General features: G+C 40.6%; 2 protein-coding genes across 6 annotated transcripts; both read left to right on the forward strand.

The window, feature by feature from the left end:
• Positions 1 to 3,249: 3,249 nt before the first annotated feature.
• On the forward strand, positions 3,250 to 14,447 carry LOC148321404 (oxysterol-binding protein-related protein 3-like). Of its 5 annotated transcripts, none has more exons than XM_088318770.1 (22): positions 3,250 to 3,369; positions 6,759 to 6,928; positions 7,032 to 7,148; positions 7,474 to 7,527; positions 7,598 to 7,711; positions 7,800 to 7,949; positions 8,045 to 8,135; positions 8,625 to 8,728; positions 8,821 to 8,907; positions 8,992 to 9,127; positions 9,239 to 9,363; positions 9,462 to 9,593; positions 10,021 to 10,114; positions 10,413 to 10,648; positions 11,068 to 11,205; positions 11,469 to 11,532; positions 11,703 to 11,781; positions 11,876 to 12,020; positions 12,356 to 12,500; positions 12,593 to 12,719; positions 12,793 to 12,915; positions 13,800 to 14,447. In XM_088318770.1, the coding sequence occupies exons 2-22, from the start codon at positions 6,866 to 6,868 to the stop codon at positions 13,894 to 13,896; spliced, it is 2,421 nt and encodes an 806-aa protein (XP_088174896.1). In that variant the 5' UTR covers positions 3,250 to 3,369; positions 6,759 to 6,865; the 3' UTR covers positions 13,897 to 14,447. The 5 variants fall into 5 exon arrangements, 4 of the variants coding, with proteins under 4 accessions (XP_088174896.1, XP_088174899.1, XP_088174895.1 ...); XM_088318773.1 differs by having other exon boundaries at positions 8,066 to 8,135; XM_088318769.1 differs by having other exon boundaries at positions 8,821 to 9,127.
• A 143-nt stretch (positions 14,448 to 14,590) lies between these two features.
• Positions 14,591 to 20,418, forward strand: LOC148321405 (gasdermin-E-like). The gene is made up of 10 exons (XM_088318774.1): positions 14,591 to 15,373; positions 16,526 to 16,744; positions 17,122 to 17,314; positions 17,391 to 17,568; positions 17,653 to 17,773; positions 17,917 to 18,054; positions 18,570 to 18,691; positions 18,755 to 18,863; positions 18,949 to 19,019; positions 19,149 to 20,418. Exons 2-10 carry the CDS (start codon positions 16,534 to 16,536, stop codon positions 19,407 to 19,409), a joined length of 1,404 nt encoding a protein of 467 aa, XP_088174900.1. The 5' UTR covers positions 14,591 to 15,373; positions 16,526 to 16,533; the 3' UTR covers positions 19,410 to 20,418.
• Positions 20,419 to 21,123: the final 705 nt, after the last annotated feature.

The following is a 21,123-nucleotide window of genomic DNA, read 5'->3' on the forward strand; positions in this document are numbered from 1 at the left end:
GAAGTACTCGATGACCTATTGATGTTGCACTTGCGCCTAAATCCCCGTCATCGTCAGTTTCTTTAAGGCGCTATTCCTCACTTGCTTGTTGAAATCAAGGGGAAGAAGCAAAGAGGCAGCGAGGAGGTGGGATTGTGTGTTTACAAGAGCAGCAGCTGGTGGGATCATTAAGAGCTTTGACTCGGACTCGTGCTCGCGCGCACTAAGATGGTGTGTGTGCGCCAATGTATGTTTGCGCGGGGGTGTGTGTGCATGTTTCTGCACTTAGAGGGGGAAGGTGAAAGAGATTCTTTCCTATCTGTCGCTGCGCTGAGAAATGTCTACGTGCACAAGGACGTGGACGACACACGGGCTGTAGGCTATAAAAATATTGGGACACGTGGCCATCACTTTTAGCAAGGCCTTCTCAACGGGTCTAAACACTATGAAAAGATCTGACCTACATTTACGTCCTAGACTTTCACCCCATTAAATTGGACGGTAATCATTTATTCTCAACTGTTTATATTGCAATGTTTATCTTGGCTGAACTGCTTCAAATTTTTTTTTTTGCAATCTAATCTGCACAAGGCCTTCAAAATCCTGGCCAATATAACTTGATATAAAGGGGAAGTCGTCCCAAAAATATTTTTTTTTATAAAAAATTGTATTACGCAGCCGCACTCGTCGAACGCGACATTCTGGTTAATATTGCGTTTGTGGAATATGAGTTAAACAGTAAATGCCATGTGGTTTTGTACATTTCAGGGGGCTGTTTCTTTAACCAAATTGACTTGGTAATACTTCAAGAAAACTACTTTGTGCCTTTCTCCTTTCTGTTCCCAGAAAATTAGAAGCATGGAATAGTTGTGTTTTGGGAGTATTAATGGCAAAGCAATCTTATCCAACCACTGATTGGATCATTTGATCAAACATGGGAAGCGTGGGAGGGACACCTGGACAGGAAAGCGCCAAACCTCCATTTCTCTCCAGCTGGCTTTCATTACAGGGGGGGGAGGATGCTATGAAAACTCACACAATACAAAATGTAGAACAAAAGAACAATAAAGTTCTTGTTTGAGAAAAACACACTAATGTAACACAGGGAATGCATTTCTTTTCTGCATTCCGTTCAGTTCGAGTCCCCCCCTTGCGTGACCTCCTGAGGCAAATATTTTGAGGAGGTAACAAAGAGGCGAAAGCAGACCTACAAGTGTGTCAGTCTCCTCTGTGAGAATGCAGAAGGGGAGAACAGAAGACGTACGTCTACATCTGGAAATAATTACAAAACGCCATTGCCATGTTGAAAGGGTGGCGAGTGTCGAGGGCGGTCAGATTAGGGAAAAAAAGGAGGGGGTGGTATAAAGGAAAATGAGTATAAACCTTTGATGGAATAATTTTGTTTGAAACTGCACTTAATCAGACTGAATCACTTAATGACTAAGAGAATGTGTCTTAAGATTTTAAAATGAGAGCCACACTGTCCTTGGAAGCACAAATCCCATGAAAACTCGAACTAAGGTGTGTGAGCATGGACATCTGGACTGTGGCAAAGTGCATACAGTATTTATAAAGGGTATTTTTGCATCTTGGTCTAATACTAATCACAAAGTGATTAAAAAAAACTTGGTATCTTGTCTTCATTCAAAGAAATCTGAGCCATCTCATTTGCAGCTCTTATTCCCTTAAAACGAATTGATTATGTAAAACGTTGCCCTCTGCCGGAGAACTTGCGCAACTACATCATGCAGCGACCTGAAAACCTTTTTTTGCTTTTTTAAGCATTTTGTTTGTAGTTCAACTTTGGTTTAGCCAGCAAGTTAAGTTGTATTCTTTTTTTTCAGTCCCAAAATATACTCTATTCACACATTAGCCGCTTTGAATTCGGTACTAGCATTAGCTAGCTGTACTAAAACATTCAGAATCATATCATTTTTTACAGCTGTATTCACAAAGGTAACTTAGTTCCAGAAAGGCTTGTCGAACTAGCTTTACACATGCAGACAATCAGGACAAATTTTCAATTAAAAAAATATTAGGACCAGAGTTTTGTGTGCTTTGTGAGCAAATGATGTGGCTGTCACTAAATAGATGCATTAAAAAGATACCTGTGGTGACCTGAAAAACATTCCAATCTTCAAGAAACAACACTGGTATGCATTATTTGTTTAATACTGGCGTACTGTCATTCAAGCATGTGGGTCGTGTCTTTGTGAGAGAAATGTGAGATAGGGGATGTAAATTATAGCTATTCTGGAATTGGCTTTCATTGTGTTCATTTATTAATGAGCCACTCTGTCTCTTCTTTCGCTTTTTAAATTGTGCAATGTTAAAGTGTTTGAAAGTCATTGTGGGATTAATGCATTGGGCCTTGTTGTATTTGACACATGACAGGTGTGGTTCAAAGTTTGCATCCGTGCCAAAATGATGCCAGGGTGTGTTGCCTGTTGTTTAGTCTGTGCACAAGTAAATGTGTTGTTCTTAAATGAACTGTCTCCTTTTTATTTTAACTTCTGCATATTTGCAATTCATGAACACTCATCGTTGACAACATTAGGTATACTTGCGCAATAAAATGCAATCGTCAAATGCACTCCTCCAAATGTTCAGCCATGTAGTTTCTACAAACTCTCGACTTTGAATTTCAATGCTAATTCTCCAAACCACTTGTTGCCCTTGAAATAAACAGAAGCAGGAAATGAGCAGTCTTGTGCTCATGCAAAGAAGGACATTTGTTTTGTTGAATAAACAGAACTTGAGGCAGCAAGGCGACGGTCGAAAATGGATTTTTTAAAGTATTTTTTTACTTTTACCCCTCCATTTGAAAACAGATGTGTACTTTCCACTCCACTTTGTCACAAAATGTTTTTTTAATTGTTTTGATGATGACAGTTTTTGTTACCACAAAATAAAAATAATTGACGTAATGATAAAGCGGAAAGGGACTCTAATTTGTGTGCAGAGATGCCTTTTTCCCCATTAAAATTTATTTTTACTTTTGTGCTTAGTATATGCACTTTTGAGTGCTGTACAGTATTTTCCCACCTCCTGCATATCATTTTCTGTCCCTTCAAACGACTTGACTCTTCTCTGTTTTGACGCTCAACTCTCACCTTAACAACACAAATTGCATTTCTGTACGTCATTCAAATGGCCCATTTTGTGACTCCTTCCTCATTCACCACCCACGTGTCTTAATACTCACTTGTGATTGGCTAACACAACCGTCGCTCATCCCAACTGCCACCTAAACCCCGCCTCCTTCCACAGTTTTCGAGCAATGAAGCGAGGAATGGGAGGACTTCCCAGACAGGTACTACACCTCGCTGCTGCCAGGATGCGACGTGGTGATTTTCACCACGTTTCTTCCCACTAACGCAACCAACTCAGGTAAATATCGACACATTAATGTCAACCCTAATTTTGAATAACGCCGCGTAGCAGTTACGTGTTTGACGGAGGAGTAAAAACACCGTTTTCGATAGAATGACTAATAAGACTTCGTCGTGACATTTGGTGGCCAGCCAGTGCCTGAAAGCAGGACCGCATTAAAATGGGAGAATTAATTAAGATGTTACATATGTTTTTCACGTAGCGGTTCGACCTTAACGTCAAGAGAATCGGACTCTCTTTTCCTGGGGAATTGCAGCGTTGGCAGCTTGTTGTGGAAACTGAACGTTTTAAAATGGACACCTGTGGAGTTTATCTCCATTGAAGATCGTTTATTAGCTATTTAGGTAGCCGACGTTGGCGCCTGTCTACAATTGCCTTATTACTGTTTAGAATATAAAGCCTCTTTAGAAGTCACTGATGAAATATTTTAAAATTATTGTTATTATTGTAATATACTTGTACCTTTTGTATCTGCTGTGTATACAGTACTTGTTTTTACCAAAACAGAAGAGGAGGTATTCAAATTGTTGGTGCTGTATGTTTTTGTTTGGCTTCATGGGGGTAATGAAAAAAAGAATAATTGGTAATCAAAACAAATTTTAAAAAAAGTCTAGTATTACTGGAATTCCTGCCTAAGCAAATGTGAAATATGTAACAGGACTGTACAAATCTGATTTATGGCTCTATTACAATAATGGATTTTATATAGTTGACAACCAATTTTGTCTAATGTTTGAATTCATCAAATAAATAATGCTCATGACAAGCAGAAAATGGAAGCAATAATTTACATTGTCCATGATAAAACTGCATGAAAATAATCAAACTAAAAAGGAGAAGAGACAAAGCATCACATAAGCATGATGGTGTTATTTGAGTTAATTGAATTCTATGCCCAATAAAAGTTTCTATTTGTCTGAAAATAACATATTTCAATCAAAATTGCAAGACATAATTGTCATGATAGTGTGATTTAAAAAAAAAAAAAAAAAGCATGACAAGAAGCCTCACTGGATGTAATTCACGTTTTGCTCCCATAGCAACAAATCATAACACGAAGCCTGAAAGTTATCTTAAATGACATGCTCTGCACACAAATACAGGCTGCTGATGTCTGCGTTCAACCATCACAGGCATTACATTGAAATCAAGTTTTGTTTTGTTGTTAAAAATATGCCCGCTCAGCGCTCCACTATGTGGATGTCAGAGGTCAGATAAGGGGTATTAAGTGCTGCTGCCACCATATGTTTACCACCAAGCAGCTGCTATAGTTTGTCACAAAATTCGGGTGCTTTTTTTCTGTCTGTTTAAACCAACTTTACTCTCACAGTCTGATAATCAGAGGATCATGCACAGTTTGCACAGAATAAGTCCGGCAAGAAGCTTTACCACAAGATTCTGGAGGTTTACTAGAGGGAATGTCACAGCTGGCCCATTTCCGAGGACCTCTTTGCAGTCCATTTCCATGCTAATGCACTGCGGACGATCCAGCTTAAAGTCCATGTACAGTATTAATATCCTCTCAGTGTACTACTAGGACATTGGATAAATGCTCAACTGGCTTCATGAGAGGCCGTTTAAATTGTCGCTTTGTGTCAAAATGTTCCTTTTTTCCCCCTGATTTGCTCGATGAATCAATCTGATTGGAAGAATATATTCTCATTTGTTGTGAATCAACGTCTGGTTCATGTCACTCTTGTTCATGACTGGAAAGTCCAGTCTGACATTTCGTCAAGCAGGAACTTGGTTCATCCTGTCTTGGAAACTGCCTAACAGCATAATGAAACTTCGCTGTATAAAAGTCATCGACTTTCTTTGATAAACAATAGATCCAGTTTGCTGCTGTGTTCAAGTGCAGGTGAGTAGAACACTGCCCTGTGCAGTAATTTCAAGCTACAGTCAGACAATAAAAACGAGAAAAGTTGCAATCTCGCGATAGTCTGAATGCATTTAATCAACTCAAAATAAAATATTCATGCTTCTATGATGAGCAATGACTTCAAAAGTCATCACCTGCATTCATCCAGTCACATTTGCATTGAATAATCTTCCCTCACTCGTTTTTTTAAAAGAACACATTTTGCTTCACCTTGACACATTTTATCCCTCATGCCTGTCTTGTGACTTTCCACCTTTAAGAGATTGTTTACAAGCTTTTGTATCATTAATGATGGACTCGTTTAGGGATAAAACCTTTTACAGGCTGCTGATAAACCACAATGAAATTTTAGACACTATTGCCCTTTCATATAGGAGTTATTACCTTGTAGTTATCGTTTGGCTCCATCCAAACAGTAACGGCAAATAAACGGAGCAAAACGAGGAATGATAGACGTCGACGAAGAAGGAAAAAGAGGACACGATTCAAACAATGAAGGCAACGCCAGACATTCTGGCGCTCCCGTTTCAAATCTACGCTCATTAGAGCTTCACAGTCATCTCTGTGGTTTGTAAAACTCTATTTGCTCAGTTGTGGCCATCCAAGTAGTCAGTTAGTCAAAGCTTATGTTCAAGTTCTGAAGCTTGCAGAATGCTTTTCAATGTTCCTGCTGCGTGTTAAACTATGTGAAAGGGAAAAAAAGGGTGCAGTGTGTTATGCAATGGGCTGCTTTTACTGACCACTGATGATGCCAGTCAGCCACACGGTAACATGAGTGTGAGAACTCCGTTGAGCTAACTTAAGCTGTTCAAGTGTATCGTTTCTATGATGTCTGTGTTTTGAGTCTAAGCCCCAATGTGGATTCAGTATGCTTTTAGACGCGCTTGCTATGGTGTATCAAAGCACATTCTTTCCTGTTGATGACTCACCCGCTGGGCACGGCACTGGCCGTGAGGGAGGCCCCCGAGATAGCGCAAAATAGCACGCGCTCATTTAAACCATTACGCTGTTTCCATTGGGCGTATCGCGCTGCGGCATATTAAGTGAACTCTATACAATCTGTCGTGTGTACAAAACACTGAACACTCCCTGTCAGCCATTTTCCAGCGCATTCTGTCGTGCAGGTCTCCACATTCACTTCACAGAATCGTGCACACACGGGTGTGGCTAGGAAAACGCTCATGGCGCTGCAACAAAAGCATGAACAAACACAGTCCGGTTGGGGCATGTGTGGAGAGGAGAGGAATGTCTGTTATATCACTTTAAGAAGCTGATCTTTGCCTGCTCATCTCTTATAAACACGAGTTAAGCAGAACCGAGTCATTATCCCCAACAAGAACGTCATGCTTGAGGGGTATATCTTTGCTTGCTTAAAATAAATGCACCTTTTTCTGGATATCATAACTTTCTCTTTCTGGTTGCCTGCGCACATGATGACATCATTATAAAAAGTGTATAGCCTTTCTGCTCCGTCCTCACATGAGTTTCTCCTAACCTTTCTCGACAGTACCAACCGCCATTGCGTGACCTTCAAAGGTCAGAGTCCCGCTTTCGGCCGCTCCACTGTGATCTCCAGTGCTGGACTTGACACGCAAAAAGGGGACGACGACAAAGATGGCGTCATCATCTCCGACTCACAGTGACAGTAGCGGCTCTTCGAAGCAGGATAGTAACCAGGTGAGTTTTTTTCCCCCCCATTGGTCAACAAAATTATTTTGTTGCTGATTAAATGTTCTTGTCACACCTATAGTATGTGCTGTTTTGCTTGGTCACCCTACAGGATAGTTGGGAAATTGTTGAGGGGCTCAGGGGGGCTCCTGCTGTCATGCAGCAGCCTGAGCCACAGCAAGGTTTCCTGTTAAAGAGAAGGAAGTGGCCTATGAAAGGATGGCACAAGGTGAGCACGATTGGTGGTTCCTAAAAAGTCACTGTCATATTTTTTGCGAGGCCACTGTGTCAGTCTTTCGCCCATACCGGGATACCTTTACTTATGAATGCCCCAGCTGAGCTGTTGTTTGTTAAAACATGGACACCACTTGAGCGCAGCGACTTCATTTTCCTTCGTTCATTCTGGTTGCTTGTTGACCTTTCGCATCTACTTTCAGCCGAATGGAACAAAGAGCCAAAGACTAATTCAAAATGAAAACATGAGCGAGGAGCATGTTGCAACACACAATGTCCCTGAAAGATGATTAACATTACTGTTGTGTTTCACCATTTAGAGATTTTTTGTGCTGGACAAGGGAATCCTGAAGTATGCGAAGCATGGCACTGATGTAAGTAAGCTTCTTATGATCCAACTCTTGTCATTTTTGCATGCTCACACACATTGTGTTTAATCGCCAGCTGAGAAAGGGAAAGATTCATGGTTGCATCGATGTTGGCCTTTCCGTCATGGCAATTAAGAAATCCACCATGTGCATTGACCTGGACACCGAGGACAACATCTATCACCTAAAAGTACAATTGAGGATCACACATCCAAAGTGGACCACCTCTGACATCATTCAATTCACAACTTGTTTTTTACTCTCTTTGTGGCACGCAGACAAAGTCTCCCGAGGTGTTTGAGGAGTGGGTGTCAAAGCTGCGTCATCACCGCCTGTTTCGGCAGAACGAGATTTCCTCGCATCCTCACCCTTACCACTACCACACTCACACCTATTCGTCGCCTTCCCTCACTGACTCCATAAGGAAGGTAAGTTGTGTCAGTGCAGCTCCAGTTGTGGAATATTGGTAATTGGCAAAGGGTCAAAGTCATTTGAGGTTGTGTTTCATGTCCCTCTCACACAGAGGGCTACTCTCTCCAAACAGATGTCGATCCATCAGGCCAAGGTCAGCTCGTGGCTCAACTCCTCAGAGGACATGAACAAGTGCGCCAAAGGTTGTTTGTTTTTTTTTCTTCTTTTCAACTCAACTTCACTCATTTTGTCACACGAAAAACAACTTAACTCCTATTTTTTCCTGTTAGAATGAATAGAAAAAAAATATTCCTGCCCCAGAATCAACCCCCAGCTGAGCTAGCGTAACCACCGGCGGCCAAGGCCTCCTCATTATAACACAATCACTTGCATATTTTACTTAGAGATTTCTTTGGAGCCATACAGAAAGCCTATTTAGAGCAAAGGGAAAAATAATATTAATATACATGTGAAATGTACGTAATACACGGATCATTTAATGTTGCATAATAGAACAAAGTGAAGTAACGCAATATTTGGCCGAAAATATCGTGAGCCGATGTTCCACTAAACCCTTTTTAAAAATGGCATTTAATTTACCAACTTTAATCCTCAGTGTTTCTTCTGAAATATTTTTTCATGCGGCAAGTCCAATTTGATCATCATTAATGAGAACGATGTTCTTTACCTAGACTTGGGAGAGTGTGAATCCTACCTACTCGAACTCAACCTGCTGCTGAGGAGCATGGAAGTCATGCATCGCACATTTTCTGCCCCATCCATCGGCGCACTACTAGTAAGCGTACCACGTACACTCTTTGTGTAGCTGCTTTGAAACTAGCATCAATTTGGATTGGGTTCACACCTCTACGAATGTCATTACCACAGACATCTACTTCCGATATTCCAAAGAAAGAGAAGAGGACAAAGAAATGGCGATCCAGGAATAGCAAAAATAGCAAAGTAACAACACAGGTACATTGTACTTTGTCGACTATTCATGTTGGAGGACTGGCTTTCATATTGTCGTCTATCTTACTTCTTGATCTCGCCATTAAGATGCCTCAATACAATGCCTCCAATCCTAATCTCCCAACTACGGAGGCCAACATCCAAGATCTATGTCCGGAATCTCCAGACTCTCCCATCGAGGTTTCTCGGCTGCAAGAGAACTTCTACAAGCTCGCTAACAACAGTGAGTCTGTTTATATTTCTTTCCCCTCCCACAACATAAAAAAAAAATCAAATTTTTTTCTTGTGTTTCATTTTAATAGAATGTGATGTTTCTGTTACTTGTTCTTTCCAGTCCACAGCACGCTGAAATCAGCCTATAGTTCTCTGTCGGCAGAAAGGGACAGATTAAGGCAAACGATTGAAATGCAAGTGCCCCAGCCAATGCAGGTTACGGCCTTAAAGAGCGCCTATGGCTCAGTGAGTGACACGTTACCCCTGAGCACATGCGCTTATGTGATTACACAATAAACGCTGCCTGTAGTAATTCTCTCTGCTGACTTTTATCATCCAACCAGGAATGTCCGGAAGAAGGCCATTCTTTGGTCCACCAGTCATCAAATGAAAGCAGAGCATCAATCCCCGAGTCAATATCAGAGTTCTACGATGCGCAGGAATACCTCCTCTCCTCGTCCTCCTCTGAGAATGAGGTGACGCTTGAGCGACTTCAACTCGCAATGCTGGTCTTTTCACTCAAGTCGCTGTTCTTATTTTTTTTCACTCACAAACAAGGCTGGGTGATATTTCCTTAAAATAAAATCTCAGATTTTTATTTTTGATTTTAATCGATTTTTTTTTCTCATGCATGTGAAATCAAAACAGAACCAGCATGTCACGAACGGTTTTTAAACTAAAAGCTATTTTTTGCTACTGATTCACTGTCAAGAGCCAATAATTAATAACACTCACCAAACTGGTAGGAAACAGATAAATCACAATATGCAACACTTCTATAAAAAAAAAAAAACGATACCACTTGTGCTATTAAGTAAAATCATTTGTTGCTTTTTTGGGGGGGGGAAATAATCAAGTGATGCACATCATGCCTGCTGACCTTTCACTGTTGCTTGTCAACAGCTGTCCGACGATGACTCGTACATCAGTGACGTGAGCGACAGCATTTCCGTGGATACCTGTAGCAACGGAGGGGGCAGTGAGCGACACAATTCGGGTACATGAATCTTTGTATGCATCAGTCCACATCATCAGAGGCACACAGAACCTTTCCATCTTGTCTGCTTCCATCTCTGCGTATGACTAATCCTCTTGAGTGTTTGTTTTCGGAGACTGATCGCATTGATGTATATTTAATGAGTGTTGAACTCCGTCAACACTGAAAGGCACGCGGAACAAATCCGGAAAGTGCCATCGTGATCGTCTATGGAAGATGGGTTCTATTAAATGAGCGTATTCTCGATGAGCTCATTTGAGGAAATCATTAACTAATTTCCACCGCCTCCTCTTGTCAGTGAGCAGTATCGGCTCTGTGGTCCGCCGCCGCACCACGCTGCCCTCTCCCAGCCCCCCCAGCAGCGTGAGTCTGTGGAACATCCTCAGGAACAACATTGGCAAGGATTTGTCCAAGGTGGCCATGCCAGTCCAGTTGAACGAGCCCCTCAACACCCTGCAGAGGTTGTGTGAGGAGCTGGAGTACAGCGAGCTGCTCGACACAGCCAACAGGACCACCAACCCTTACCAGCGCATGGTAATCATTTCAGTACTCTTACCATTACAGTACTTTTATCATTGCAATATTTTTATGATTGCAGTATTTTCAATCATTCAGTAGTTTTTATCATTACAGCGTTTCCCCCTCCGTATAATGGACAAACATTAGGAGTGTTTCCTTACACTTAGATACGTTTATACTGTGTATATTTGCATGCTTTTTCTGAATGTCTGCTGCTAATGTTATACATTAACGGCTACATTACGCCGCCGACTCTGTGTGATCTATATCTTTGCTGCTGTAACACCTCAAATTTCCCCATTGTGGGACTAATAAAGGACATCTTATCTTATCTTATCTTATCTTAAGAGGAGACAACACGCACTTGAAATGTGAAACATAAGATTTAATGGTGCTGTTCTTTAAGCAGCTGTCTCTTTTCTTTTTCTACATAGGTGTATGTTGCTACATTTGCCATCACTGCCTACACTTCTTCCTACTATCGAGCTGGAAGCAAACCTTTCAATCCGGTCTTGGGAGAAACTTACGAGTGCGACAGACCCGACAAGGGCTACAGGTTTATCGGTGAACAGGTATGATTGACTCACTTTATCTTAAAGTTTGTGTTTGACTTTGGAATGTGGGACTAGTATCGCTTTGTCATTGCCTCCGTGATGTTAAAGTAATTTGAAATGATTGCTAAGATGCGGTGAGTCATTCTAGTTATCTGCATGAAGAAGAACTGCAACCTCTTCCTGTTTTGTGACACATTGTCTTTGATTTCATCCACCTATACTACAGTAAATATATATATATATTCAATCCCTATCATTACTTTCCCATTTGATTTGCCCAGGTGAGCCATCACCCACCTGTATCAGTATGTCACTCGGATTCAAAGAACTTTTCTTTTTGGCAAGGTGAGCATGAAGAACCTCTGTCTCTGATATGTAACATTCTGTTGGTTATGGATAGATAGGTTCAAATTTGTGTTTAGAGCAGTTGTTTATTCTCTGAAGACATTACTTTGTAGCTTTTACAAATGGGATTTCATTTGAAAACTAAAACAAATTGTTCCCTTTGTTTTTAGATGTTCGGTTGAAAAATAAATTTTGGGGCAAATCCATGGAAATAGTTCCAATTGGTACTACCAATGTCACACTGCCTTCGTAAGTCATTGATTTTGATCTCTTCCTGCCACACTAATATAAATCACGACCTTGTGCAGTGTTTTTTGATGCTGTGATTGTTTGTTTTTGGTAGATTTGGGGATCATTATGTATGGAACAAAGTGACATCCTGCATTCATAACATCCTCAGTGGGCAGCGTTGGATCGAACACTACGGAGAGATGACCATCAAAAATGTCAACAGTGACACTTGCGAGTGTAAAGTCACATTTGTCAAGGTCAGACGGTACAGAGTGATTCCTTTGAGTTATTTACATCCTGTCATTATGCACTGGTTAGTGTATTTGTATGTCCAGTCTCATCATTAAAAAAAATGTCAATTCTACAAATTGAAAAATACAATTTCAGTCATTCCCTTATTTCCTGATTGCAATGGTCTATATACAGTGGCACAGCACCGCCTGTTGACCAAAAATGGAATTAAAAAAAAAACAAACGAAAAAAGACAGTATGAAATCAAATCATTTCATAGGTCAACTTGTAGAGTTATGTATGACAGGACAGTCCCAGAAGTTCTTTGTTTTTATGTTTCTTGTCCTTTTTTGTGTTTCAGGCAAAATCATGGAGCTCCTCTGTCAATGAGATTGAAGGCGTGGTGACTGATTCCAACGGAAAAGTTGTGCACTCCATTTTTGGAAAATGGCACGAGTCCATTTTTCAGGGAGACCCGCCCTCTGCCACATGCATTTGGAGAGCAAGTGAGTCAAGTGCCATGTTACTAAAAGGGAGGGTTGCTTTGACCTTAAAGTGACGTCATACAGTACATGCTGATTTTTTTTTTTTTTTTAAGATCCAATGCCAGTGGACCAGGACCAGTACTATGGCTTCACTAAGTTTGCAGTGGAGTTAAACGAGTTGGATCCCACCCTAAGACCTCTACTGCCCCCTACAGATACCCGCTTCAGGCTGGACCAGAGGTTGACATCAGTTAATTTGCCTTTGAATAGAATTTTTCCGACTGAGTTAACTTTCTTTGGGCTGTTCGTTCAGGTTCTTGGAGGAGGGAAATGTGGAAGGAGCTGAAGAACAGAAGCAGAGGATAGAGCAGCTCCAGAGAGAGAGGAGGAAAGTGCTGGAGGACAACAACATGAACCACCAACCACGCTTCTTTAAGTATGTGCACCACTTTTCTTGTGTGTTTGGATGCACAATCAGTCGTGTGCACGCGTGTTTCTTTTTTTCACCCACCTGACTACGAGATAACATATACACATGCTACTGTGTCCCAAATGATAGTCTGGTCTCGCCTCAAGCCCCATTTGTCAAACAAAGCATACATTTGGTAACAAGAATACGCATATGTACTTTAGGTGTATTTGAATCCTCCTAAGATTTATTGTTAAGCGTCCTTGGGTTCCTTAAAAGGCGTAAAATAAATCTGTTATTATTTTCAATATTAATAATATGACAATGTCCTGTTTGCTGGAGAAGTCAGAGCTGCAGGGTAATTTTAAAATATTACAAGGTTTCTCTGCTCCTTTCAAAATAAAACACCAAAATGTAAAATTCTTATACACAGTTATACGATGTGCATGTTACATACTTCAATTTTTAACAAAATTGAAAAGCTCGAGCGGAACCAATTAGTGAAAAGTCAAGCCAGCAGAGCATCGGGGTATACACAATTGAATCATGCGTATTGCAGACATTTTGAATTGCACAAAACAATAAAACACGGAAAGGCTTCACTTTTTGGAGCCTTACTACAATTTCCCGTCTTACAACCTGCTGTGCTATGGAACACAAGATGACAAGTTGAAGAAACAAAGCATGCAGGGCTCTCATCTCATAACAACTACAATTAGTGTAACGGTGAGTTGTATTTTTAATCATTTGTTTCTATTTGGTTAGCTTTTGTAGCCGAAGTGAATTATTTTGATAAAGGTATTATGGGGTAAACTACTTGCATTTTTCTATATTCACAGCAGGGCTTTACTGGCAACTCGCCTATAATAAATCAATAAAATATCTACAACCACTTTTTATCGTGTTAACAGGAAGTCGAAAGATGACACATGGGTGAGCAACAACTCATATTGGGAGTTACGCCGGGACCCCGGCTTCACTAAAGTGGACTTCCCTGTGCTGTGGTGACCTGTGGATTCAACTGTCATCCCACTTCCCTGCAAATGATACGAAAGAGGAAAGTAGAATACTGAAGTGAGATGACCTGTGTCAGGGTAACCCAAACTAACGTGGACTTCCTCTGCCGGCTTTTCGGAATCAGCAGACTGCTTTCTGTTTTGGCACAATCTTTATCATGTACATACTTGCTTCATTGCAATTATTATTTACACTTAGTGTAGATTCAAGATCTACTGTATCACAGAATTTTTATGGATGGACATTTACCAAAGTGCCTTTTATTGCAGCGCTGCATCTATTCAACTGTTGTTGCGGTTATTTTAAAAAAGAATAATTTTGAATATCCTTGACTGAGGGAGGAGTAGTGACAACAGAACTGTTGAAAAAAAATCCAGATTTTTAATCACCTGACTTGTCGATAACTCCAGAAGTAAGAGCAGACTTTTGCTCTGCGATCTCCTGCCTTATCATCATACTGTGGGTGGACAGTAACACCCCCTCTCAAAAAAAAATGCGATGGTGCTTCCAAAATGGTAATAAAATACTCTAAAGCTCTGCAACTATTTAGTTCTTTGTAATTTTGTGTTTGAAAGAGAGCTAACTGAATGTGCAAGATGTATGAATGCAGCTGTACAACATCAGGAAAGACAACACAACAACTCTTCCAGGTTTCGAGGCACTCCATGTCAGAAATGTATTTGCAAGTATATTGCGCAACAAAATTACACACGTCTGTCTCGACTGGCACGGCTTAATGCATTTTTAAAATTCTGACTTTACCAAACGTTATCCACAATGTGGCATATCGGCCAAATTATGATTCTTGTGGTTCTCGTCATCAGATTGTTATTGTAATCTAATCGTGTGGCGATGAACTGAAGTTTTCCGGGAATGTTTTTTTTTTTTTTATTTTGTGGATGAATACACTTCCCCAGCATGTCATTTGGATTGATTGCTACAAGAGAGTAGAATGAGATCAGTTTGATGATTTTAAGTATCACAAGCCGGTTGGTTGTCTTGTGACCTCAAAAGTTCCACCTGTCTGTGCCCCCTTTCACTTTGTGACGGATATTGCCGCGCCAACTCTACCACACAAAAAAAATCCCTCACCATTTTAAACAATATACCCACATTGCATCAATTCGCGGTATTTTCTTCATCGGATTTTATACCGAAAAAGTGAATGAGGAAAGCCCGCTCGTGTCTTGGAAACACCCGAAGCTGCATGTTGTAATTGAGTCCAGTTGAGAGCCTCGAGTGGGAGGAGGCACAAGTAGGAGCGTAGGCTGGAAAGTCTTTGCCAGTCCTCTCTCGCCACCATTCTCCTACAACCAGCATTTACGAATAACTGTGAGAGTGAGCAAACTTAATCTAATAAACCCAGTGGCTAACTACTCGTGTGTCCCGGTGACATTTAACTTCGTGCTTACGACGTCATCGCGGGGCTTTAACGGCGACGTCACAACATTCTTCTTGGACTCGCAATGTAAGTAATCGATAATTACAACTTTGACGTTCCTTTGCGTGAAGAAAGAAGTCCATCATATGTGCGATTGGATTCGTTTTTCGCTTTTTGTTAGGAAGGCTGTTATGTGATTTAATTTGAAAATCCGAGTCATGAGTTTGGCTTTGGAGCGCGGCGCTGCAGGGCATGCGCGCGTGTGCACAGTTCGCATTTGAAAGATGATCTCTAAAAACTGTATGAAGAGTTCTATGATGGAAATATATCATCATGCAGTGGCGGGTCGGGCGTTTTCTACCTGCCCCTTGAGTGCATGGGGGATTTCCCCAACTTCATCCAGAAAAAGATCAACATTCATGTCGCGATTATACAACACAGTCAAATGGCACGCAGATGTGCCATCCATGCGCAGCATCTTAGCACTTCAGAGTCAATATTTATGACAAAAATAAAACAAAAAAGATCCGTCATCTACGTTAAAGGAGTGCAGATGCCTCCAGATTTGCTTGTGGAATTTGGTTTATACTGACCAACCAATCAGAGGATGGAATGCTGATGTTTATGTAGATTATATTGACATGGGAGGTAGAAAAAAAATCATGCATCAAGTCACCCAGTTTGCCCTCATTAAAATAATGGGATAGCTGGTTTTGAGGCTTCAATGAACCGACCAGGCATGTTTTTGGAATGTGGGAGGAAGTTGTAACCACTAGATAAACCTTGCAAACATATTCCATTAGCCATTCCATATTCCAAATTCAATAAAACTGTGATAATGTGAATTCATAAAGTAAGACGGAACATTGTGGAGGTTCACGTGGGAATGGCTGATGGTATTTGTTTACCCCTCAGGGGGAATCATTCCCTCCTGTTGATTTCACACTCTTGACAATTTTCTTTTCGTTCCCTTAACATTCCAACACAGTCGTGGAGCTCCAATCGACTCCAACTGACTGTTTTACATATTTGCCCTTTGAAATACGAGCCTGTGTAACTGTATTCATAACGGAACATTTGTTGTAGTGCTCGTTGGGAGGACACTGAGGTGTGTCAGTTTTTGTGAGCCATTTCCGCAGGGTTTGTTTGAATTCTCTTATCATACACTTCTGTGACCCTTTGGGGAAAAAGACTGTGAACATTGCCTTCATCTCTTTTGTGTTATCTTTCTTCTCCCAGTTCTAGCAATGTTTTCCAAGGCCACTGCCAACTTTGTCCGTCAGGTTGACCCGGATGGAAGCCTCATTCCCGTATCACGGATGAACGACTCTTCCAAGTTGCTTCCGATGGCTCTGGTGGTGAAACGCAAGCGTGTGTGGTTCTGGCAGAGGCCCAAATACCAACCGACAGATTTCAAGCTTGACGATTTGTTGCTGGGCAGTGAGGGGCTTGTACCTGGTATGAAAGTGTTCTTGATTGTTTGTGTTTATTTTTTGACGATAAAAGAACAGTCATCAAGCCCCCATTATGTCACAAAAGATTTTTACGTGATTTTTTAAATGTTATTTTATTTATTTATTTGTATTTGTATTTGTATTTTTTTTTTTTTTACAGTATCCAGGAGCCTCTGAATTCAGAGTTGCACAAACACTGTATTTTCTCCTCCTCTCATGTTCCCCTTCTCTCGGCACCCGTTCAGAATCTCGCCCTTTTCAAATAAAAAGGCCAAGAAAGAGCCCAAATTCCAAAAGCCACAAAACCTCAAACAATGCATTATGTAACCACAGGTTTGAATTTCAAGATTTTCTAACATCTAATGTTGACGTCTGTTTCAGTTGTGTCCAAAAGAGAATTCCTGACCTACATGGGCATATTTGGAAACAAGCTCACTGGCAAGCTGGACACCGAGGCTGCTTCTGTCGGCATAAAAGTCGAGGCTCTTGGATCATCTAAACTCCATTCAGATTTTGGCAAGCTGGAGAAAGAGGAAGTGGATGTGAATAAGTTGTTACAGGACTCCAACAACAGGTGCTAGATTATTCATCACACAGTACAAAAGAGACCAACACGGACATTCAGGAGTGTCATCTCTCTTTTGCACCAGGCTGGTTGACATGGATCACGTGCTGGTGCAGCAGCTCGAGAAGCGATCCGACATTCTGGCCGTTGTCAAAGAGAGGATCGTCACTACCGCCGCCTGCACGATCACAAAGACCCAAAAGGAGCAGTGTGCCTTTCATGCCATGATGGGCCTGTTGGGCAACTTGGGAGCCAACCTTAAAGTGAGTGACTTATGCCAACGTGTAGTCGAGCCTCGCCGTGTTAATGACGGTCTATTAATAGCAAGTGTGCGGGTGTCGTTTCAGCTTTGTATCAAGGAGAGCAACGATTTTGAGGCGGACATGGATGTTTCCGTGGAAATCCCGGATGATGCCGTAATTGCATATAGTATCCTGGAACTGAAAATTGAAAAAGACGGTCACTTCAGTGAGTGTGTGTAACTGCCGTGAAAAAATACTTCTTCATTCTTGGGACGTTACTGTAGTTCCCAGAAACGCTTTGAAACGCTGGAGTGACATCTTCTGCGTGATTGTTGAGTTGGTGACAAATTCACATTCATGTCATTTCAGAGATCTGCCTCCAGCCTGGAAAAATCGGGGGCTTTGAGGCCGACGCGGTGCGGTCGTGGTCCTCTCAAAATGACCTCAACGTGGTGGACGGGAGGTGCTTTGATGAGAACATTCCAGAAGAAGAACAACAGCAAAACGGTTTGCGCTCTTAAGTCTTAACTTCACCTTTCACGATGATCTTGATATTGTTCACTCGTCATTGTTTTTGGAAAAGGGAAGTGAAACTATGAAGTACATCAATGAATTTTTTTCTTTTTCTCCATCGGGACAATTTATGAATGGCAACTTTTTTTTTTTTTTACATGAACTGGTGTTTCTTCTCAGATTAAAAGGGTATGTGAAAGTAAAAGCAACACCTCCCAAATAATTCAAAACACATTGCTGGCTCCACACTCGAGATGTATCAGTGCGGGAAGTTATAACTCATGGATGTCAACTGAAGTATTCATTGTTCTTCTGTAAATAGTTTGTCTGGATGGAGAAACATGTCAGATGAAGGTTGAATTTAAAGTCATAATGGCAGACTGTCTCAAATTTGTATATGTTGCCGGTTGCTAAGCAACTAAACAGGAAGTAGCCCGGTGTCTCTTCCCCCTCGTTTGGATGGGAAGTAGCTGCAGCTTGAGTCTTTTACCGCTGTCGTTCTTTCATAGGATCTCACATGGAAGACCTCTCTCCACTAGCTGCGCTTTCCCAGTCAACTCGCTGGTCTTTGTTCTGCAAACTGCAAGATATTGTGAGGGACAGAGTGACTCTCTCACATCTGCAGTGTGCGGTGAGTGACACTTCATAAGGTGTCCACCAATGACGATTTCAATTCCAATTTTGTCTCTTTCAGCTCGAGGAGCTGTGCTTCGGCAAAACACCTGACGCGACGCACCAGGACTCAGTCGACTGCGCTTCTCCTTGCTTGCATGCTGCTCATCTGTTAGTCACGGCGTTGGAAGGTGTGAGATTTGCATCCTCCTGCACAGATTCCTCCAAAGCTTTTTCCTTTGCATTGTGGTCTCTTTCTTTCTTTTTTTTTTGTAGAGTTACCTGATAAAACGTTGAGCCTCATGTGTGACAGTCAGCCTGAGTTCTTGGAGGCCTTCAGCACCCTGGTTAGTTTCAAGAACTCCTCATTGGCATGTCAGAATTTTCAACTTCATGTTGTGGTGAAGTCATGTTTTGGTGACGTGTTTAAATTTTGTTATGAGTGGGTACTCATCATCCATCTCCCTTCTTTCTAGTTGAACCTTATGAATGAGAGCAGCAGTCCTCTCTCCCTCGAGTGTCTTCCCACTTCACTGTGGAAAGGAAAAGCTTTCCAGCAGCAAGCCAAGAAGTTTCTCAGCTCCATTGGCGTGACGCTGAGTGTCGACAGCAACCAGGTGTGGTGGGAGAAGGGAGAAAAATGCGAGGTACACCTTTTGGTCCTCCGCCTCAGCATTTTTGGGCTGTCTCTGTTGTGCAGTGGACAAAAACAGGCTTTATTTTCCAGCATAGTTTAGATTCTCTTTCCATGATAAAATTTATATTATTGTATTTACAGAGTATAACAGGGTTTTCCAATTGGTATCGCTCCATATTTTCCATAAAAAATAATCTAGATAATCTTAGTTGCTGTTTGAGTTCGATGGGAAAAAAAAGGTGCATTTTGTAGTAAATCATAATTTTCAGACCAATTCCACCTGATGATTTCTCACAACACACTAATGTGGCACGGCACTGAGAATCACTGGACGATATCAATCAAATTGTATTTTTTTGAAGCAAGAAATTATATATTTCTATAATATAAAAGTCACTATTATTTTATTGTGGTATACATGAAGGAGGTCACTTGTAAAAGTGTTTTTTAATGTATTTTATTGACAGTTTATTTACGGTAATTGAAAGAACTTTATGAAATCGTTCTCAGTAGATTGCTTGAGAGGAAATGAAGACGAAAATGTTGGACAAATCCACTGCAGTAATATTTGGTGGGAAAATAGTATCTTGTATTTCTTTACTGTTTCTGTTTTAAAACAGAAAATGTATTGCATGCTCATGTACACGACTCCATACATGCTGGAGTATGAATGCTAAAATTGTTACTGGTCTTGCCATGATGGTATTCTACTTTTATTGAGGCTGCTTTTGACCATCGCTGTTGAGGAGACGTTACGAATCTTAATTAGAAAAAATAAATGTATCTAATTCCATGAAATGTATCGAGGTACCTTACATATGTCTGTGTTGGGAATTATTTGTTCCATACATTGACAAGAACTCCATATGTAAAGGTGCCATTTGTATGCACTTAAATTTCTTGTTTAACACATTACCATTTTCAAGGAGAACTGAATGAACTTCATTGTCTCTTATTGTACGCGCAAGACTGTTGCCGAAACATGTCGGGTAAATTTAAAAAAAGGTAAGTTGAAAAAAAAATGTCTGAGATAAAAGAAGCATCTTGTTTAGTTTTTCAAGGATATTGTACAAAACAGGTGACCTGAAATAAAAGCTCTTATGACGTTTTATCAGTGTGTTTTGGTGATTTCATGAATAACTTTTAAGTTTTTTTGTATTCATCTCAATATGTATATGTTGAAACAGCAGGAAAATTTGTTCACAGGAGGATTAAGGATTTAAGGTGTCACTCCAATTTAACATTTGGTTGATTGAACATCCTTTGAGGAAAAGGAATTCCAGGTGTTAAACAAGCTGTCAATGTTTCTCACGAGAACTACGTGTGCGTGACGTCTCTGTGACTTTGCTAAGGAAATTCAAGGTATGTGTATGCAAAAACAAACACAGAATTATTTGCCTTTACATTATGCAGCCTTTCAGGAACAGTGACAGTATTTGCTGTCACAGTAGCAAGAAATAAAATGCATGAAAGTATTGGTCTGTCATGAAGACAGTATTGTATACAGAGTAAAATACATGCATAATTAATTTTACTGACATTTTAATACATAGAGTATGCTTACAATAATACATAAATATTTTGAAAGCATGGTGAAGTTTGCCTTATTTGTATATGATTAATTTAGAACATTTTTCACCGTCACCGTACAACGGATAGAATTTGTATTTTTCACCACACGAGGTCGCCATTTATCCATTTGATTTTTTTTAAATTCTAATTACAAAGCCTATGTGATTTATATTTAAATCTGACGCTTTAATGTTTAAATTGGTTATTTTTCATGTCATTTGACTTGTTATTCTTTTCAAGAA

Source organism: Idiotropiscis lumnitzeri, chromosome 16 (genome assembly GCF_059441095.1).
Source record: "Idiotropiscis lumnitzeri isolate Australia: NSW breed Sydney's pygmy pipehorse chromosome 16, RoL_Ilum_1.0, whole genome shotgun sequence".
NCBI classification, from domain to species: domain Eukaryota; kingdom Metazoa; phylum Chordata; class Actinopteri; order Syngnathiformes; family Syngnathidae; genus Idiotropiscis; species Idiotropiscis lumnitzeri.

What these genes read in the sequence shown, in the direction of transcription:
- LOC148321405 (XM_088318774.1), top strand. Translation starts at nt 16,534, where the DNA reads ATGTTTTCCAAGGCCACTGCCAACTTTGTCCGTCAGGTTGACCCGGAT. An exon ending in TTACAGGACTCCAACAACAG is followed by an intron (nt 17,315 to 17,390) that starts GTGCTAGATTAT and finishes CTTTTGCACCAG; the next exon opens with GCTGGTTGACATGGATCACG. An exon ending in TCTCACATCTGCAGTGTGCG is followed by an intron (nt 18,692 to 18,754) that starts GTGAGTGACACT and finishes TGTCTCTTTCAG; the next exon opens with CTCGAGGAGCTGTGCTTCGG.
- LOC148321404 (XM_088318769.1), top strand. Translation starts at nt 6,866, where the DNA reads ATGGCGTCATCATCTCCGACTCACAGTGACAGTAGCGGCTCTTCGAAG. An exon ending in ACAACATCTATCACCTAAAA is followed by an intron (nt 7,712 to 7,799) that starts GTACAATTGAGG and finishes TGTGGCACGCAG; the next exon opens with ACAAAGTCTCCCGAGGTGTT. An exon ending in CACATGCATTTGGAGAGCAA is followed by an intron (nt 12,501 to 12,592) that starts GTGAGTCAAGTG and finishes TTTTTTTTTAAG; the next exon opens with ATCCAATGCCAGTGGACCAG.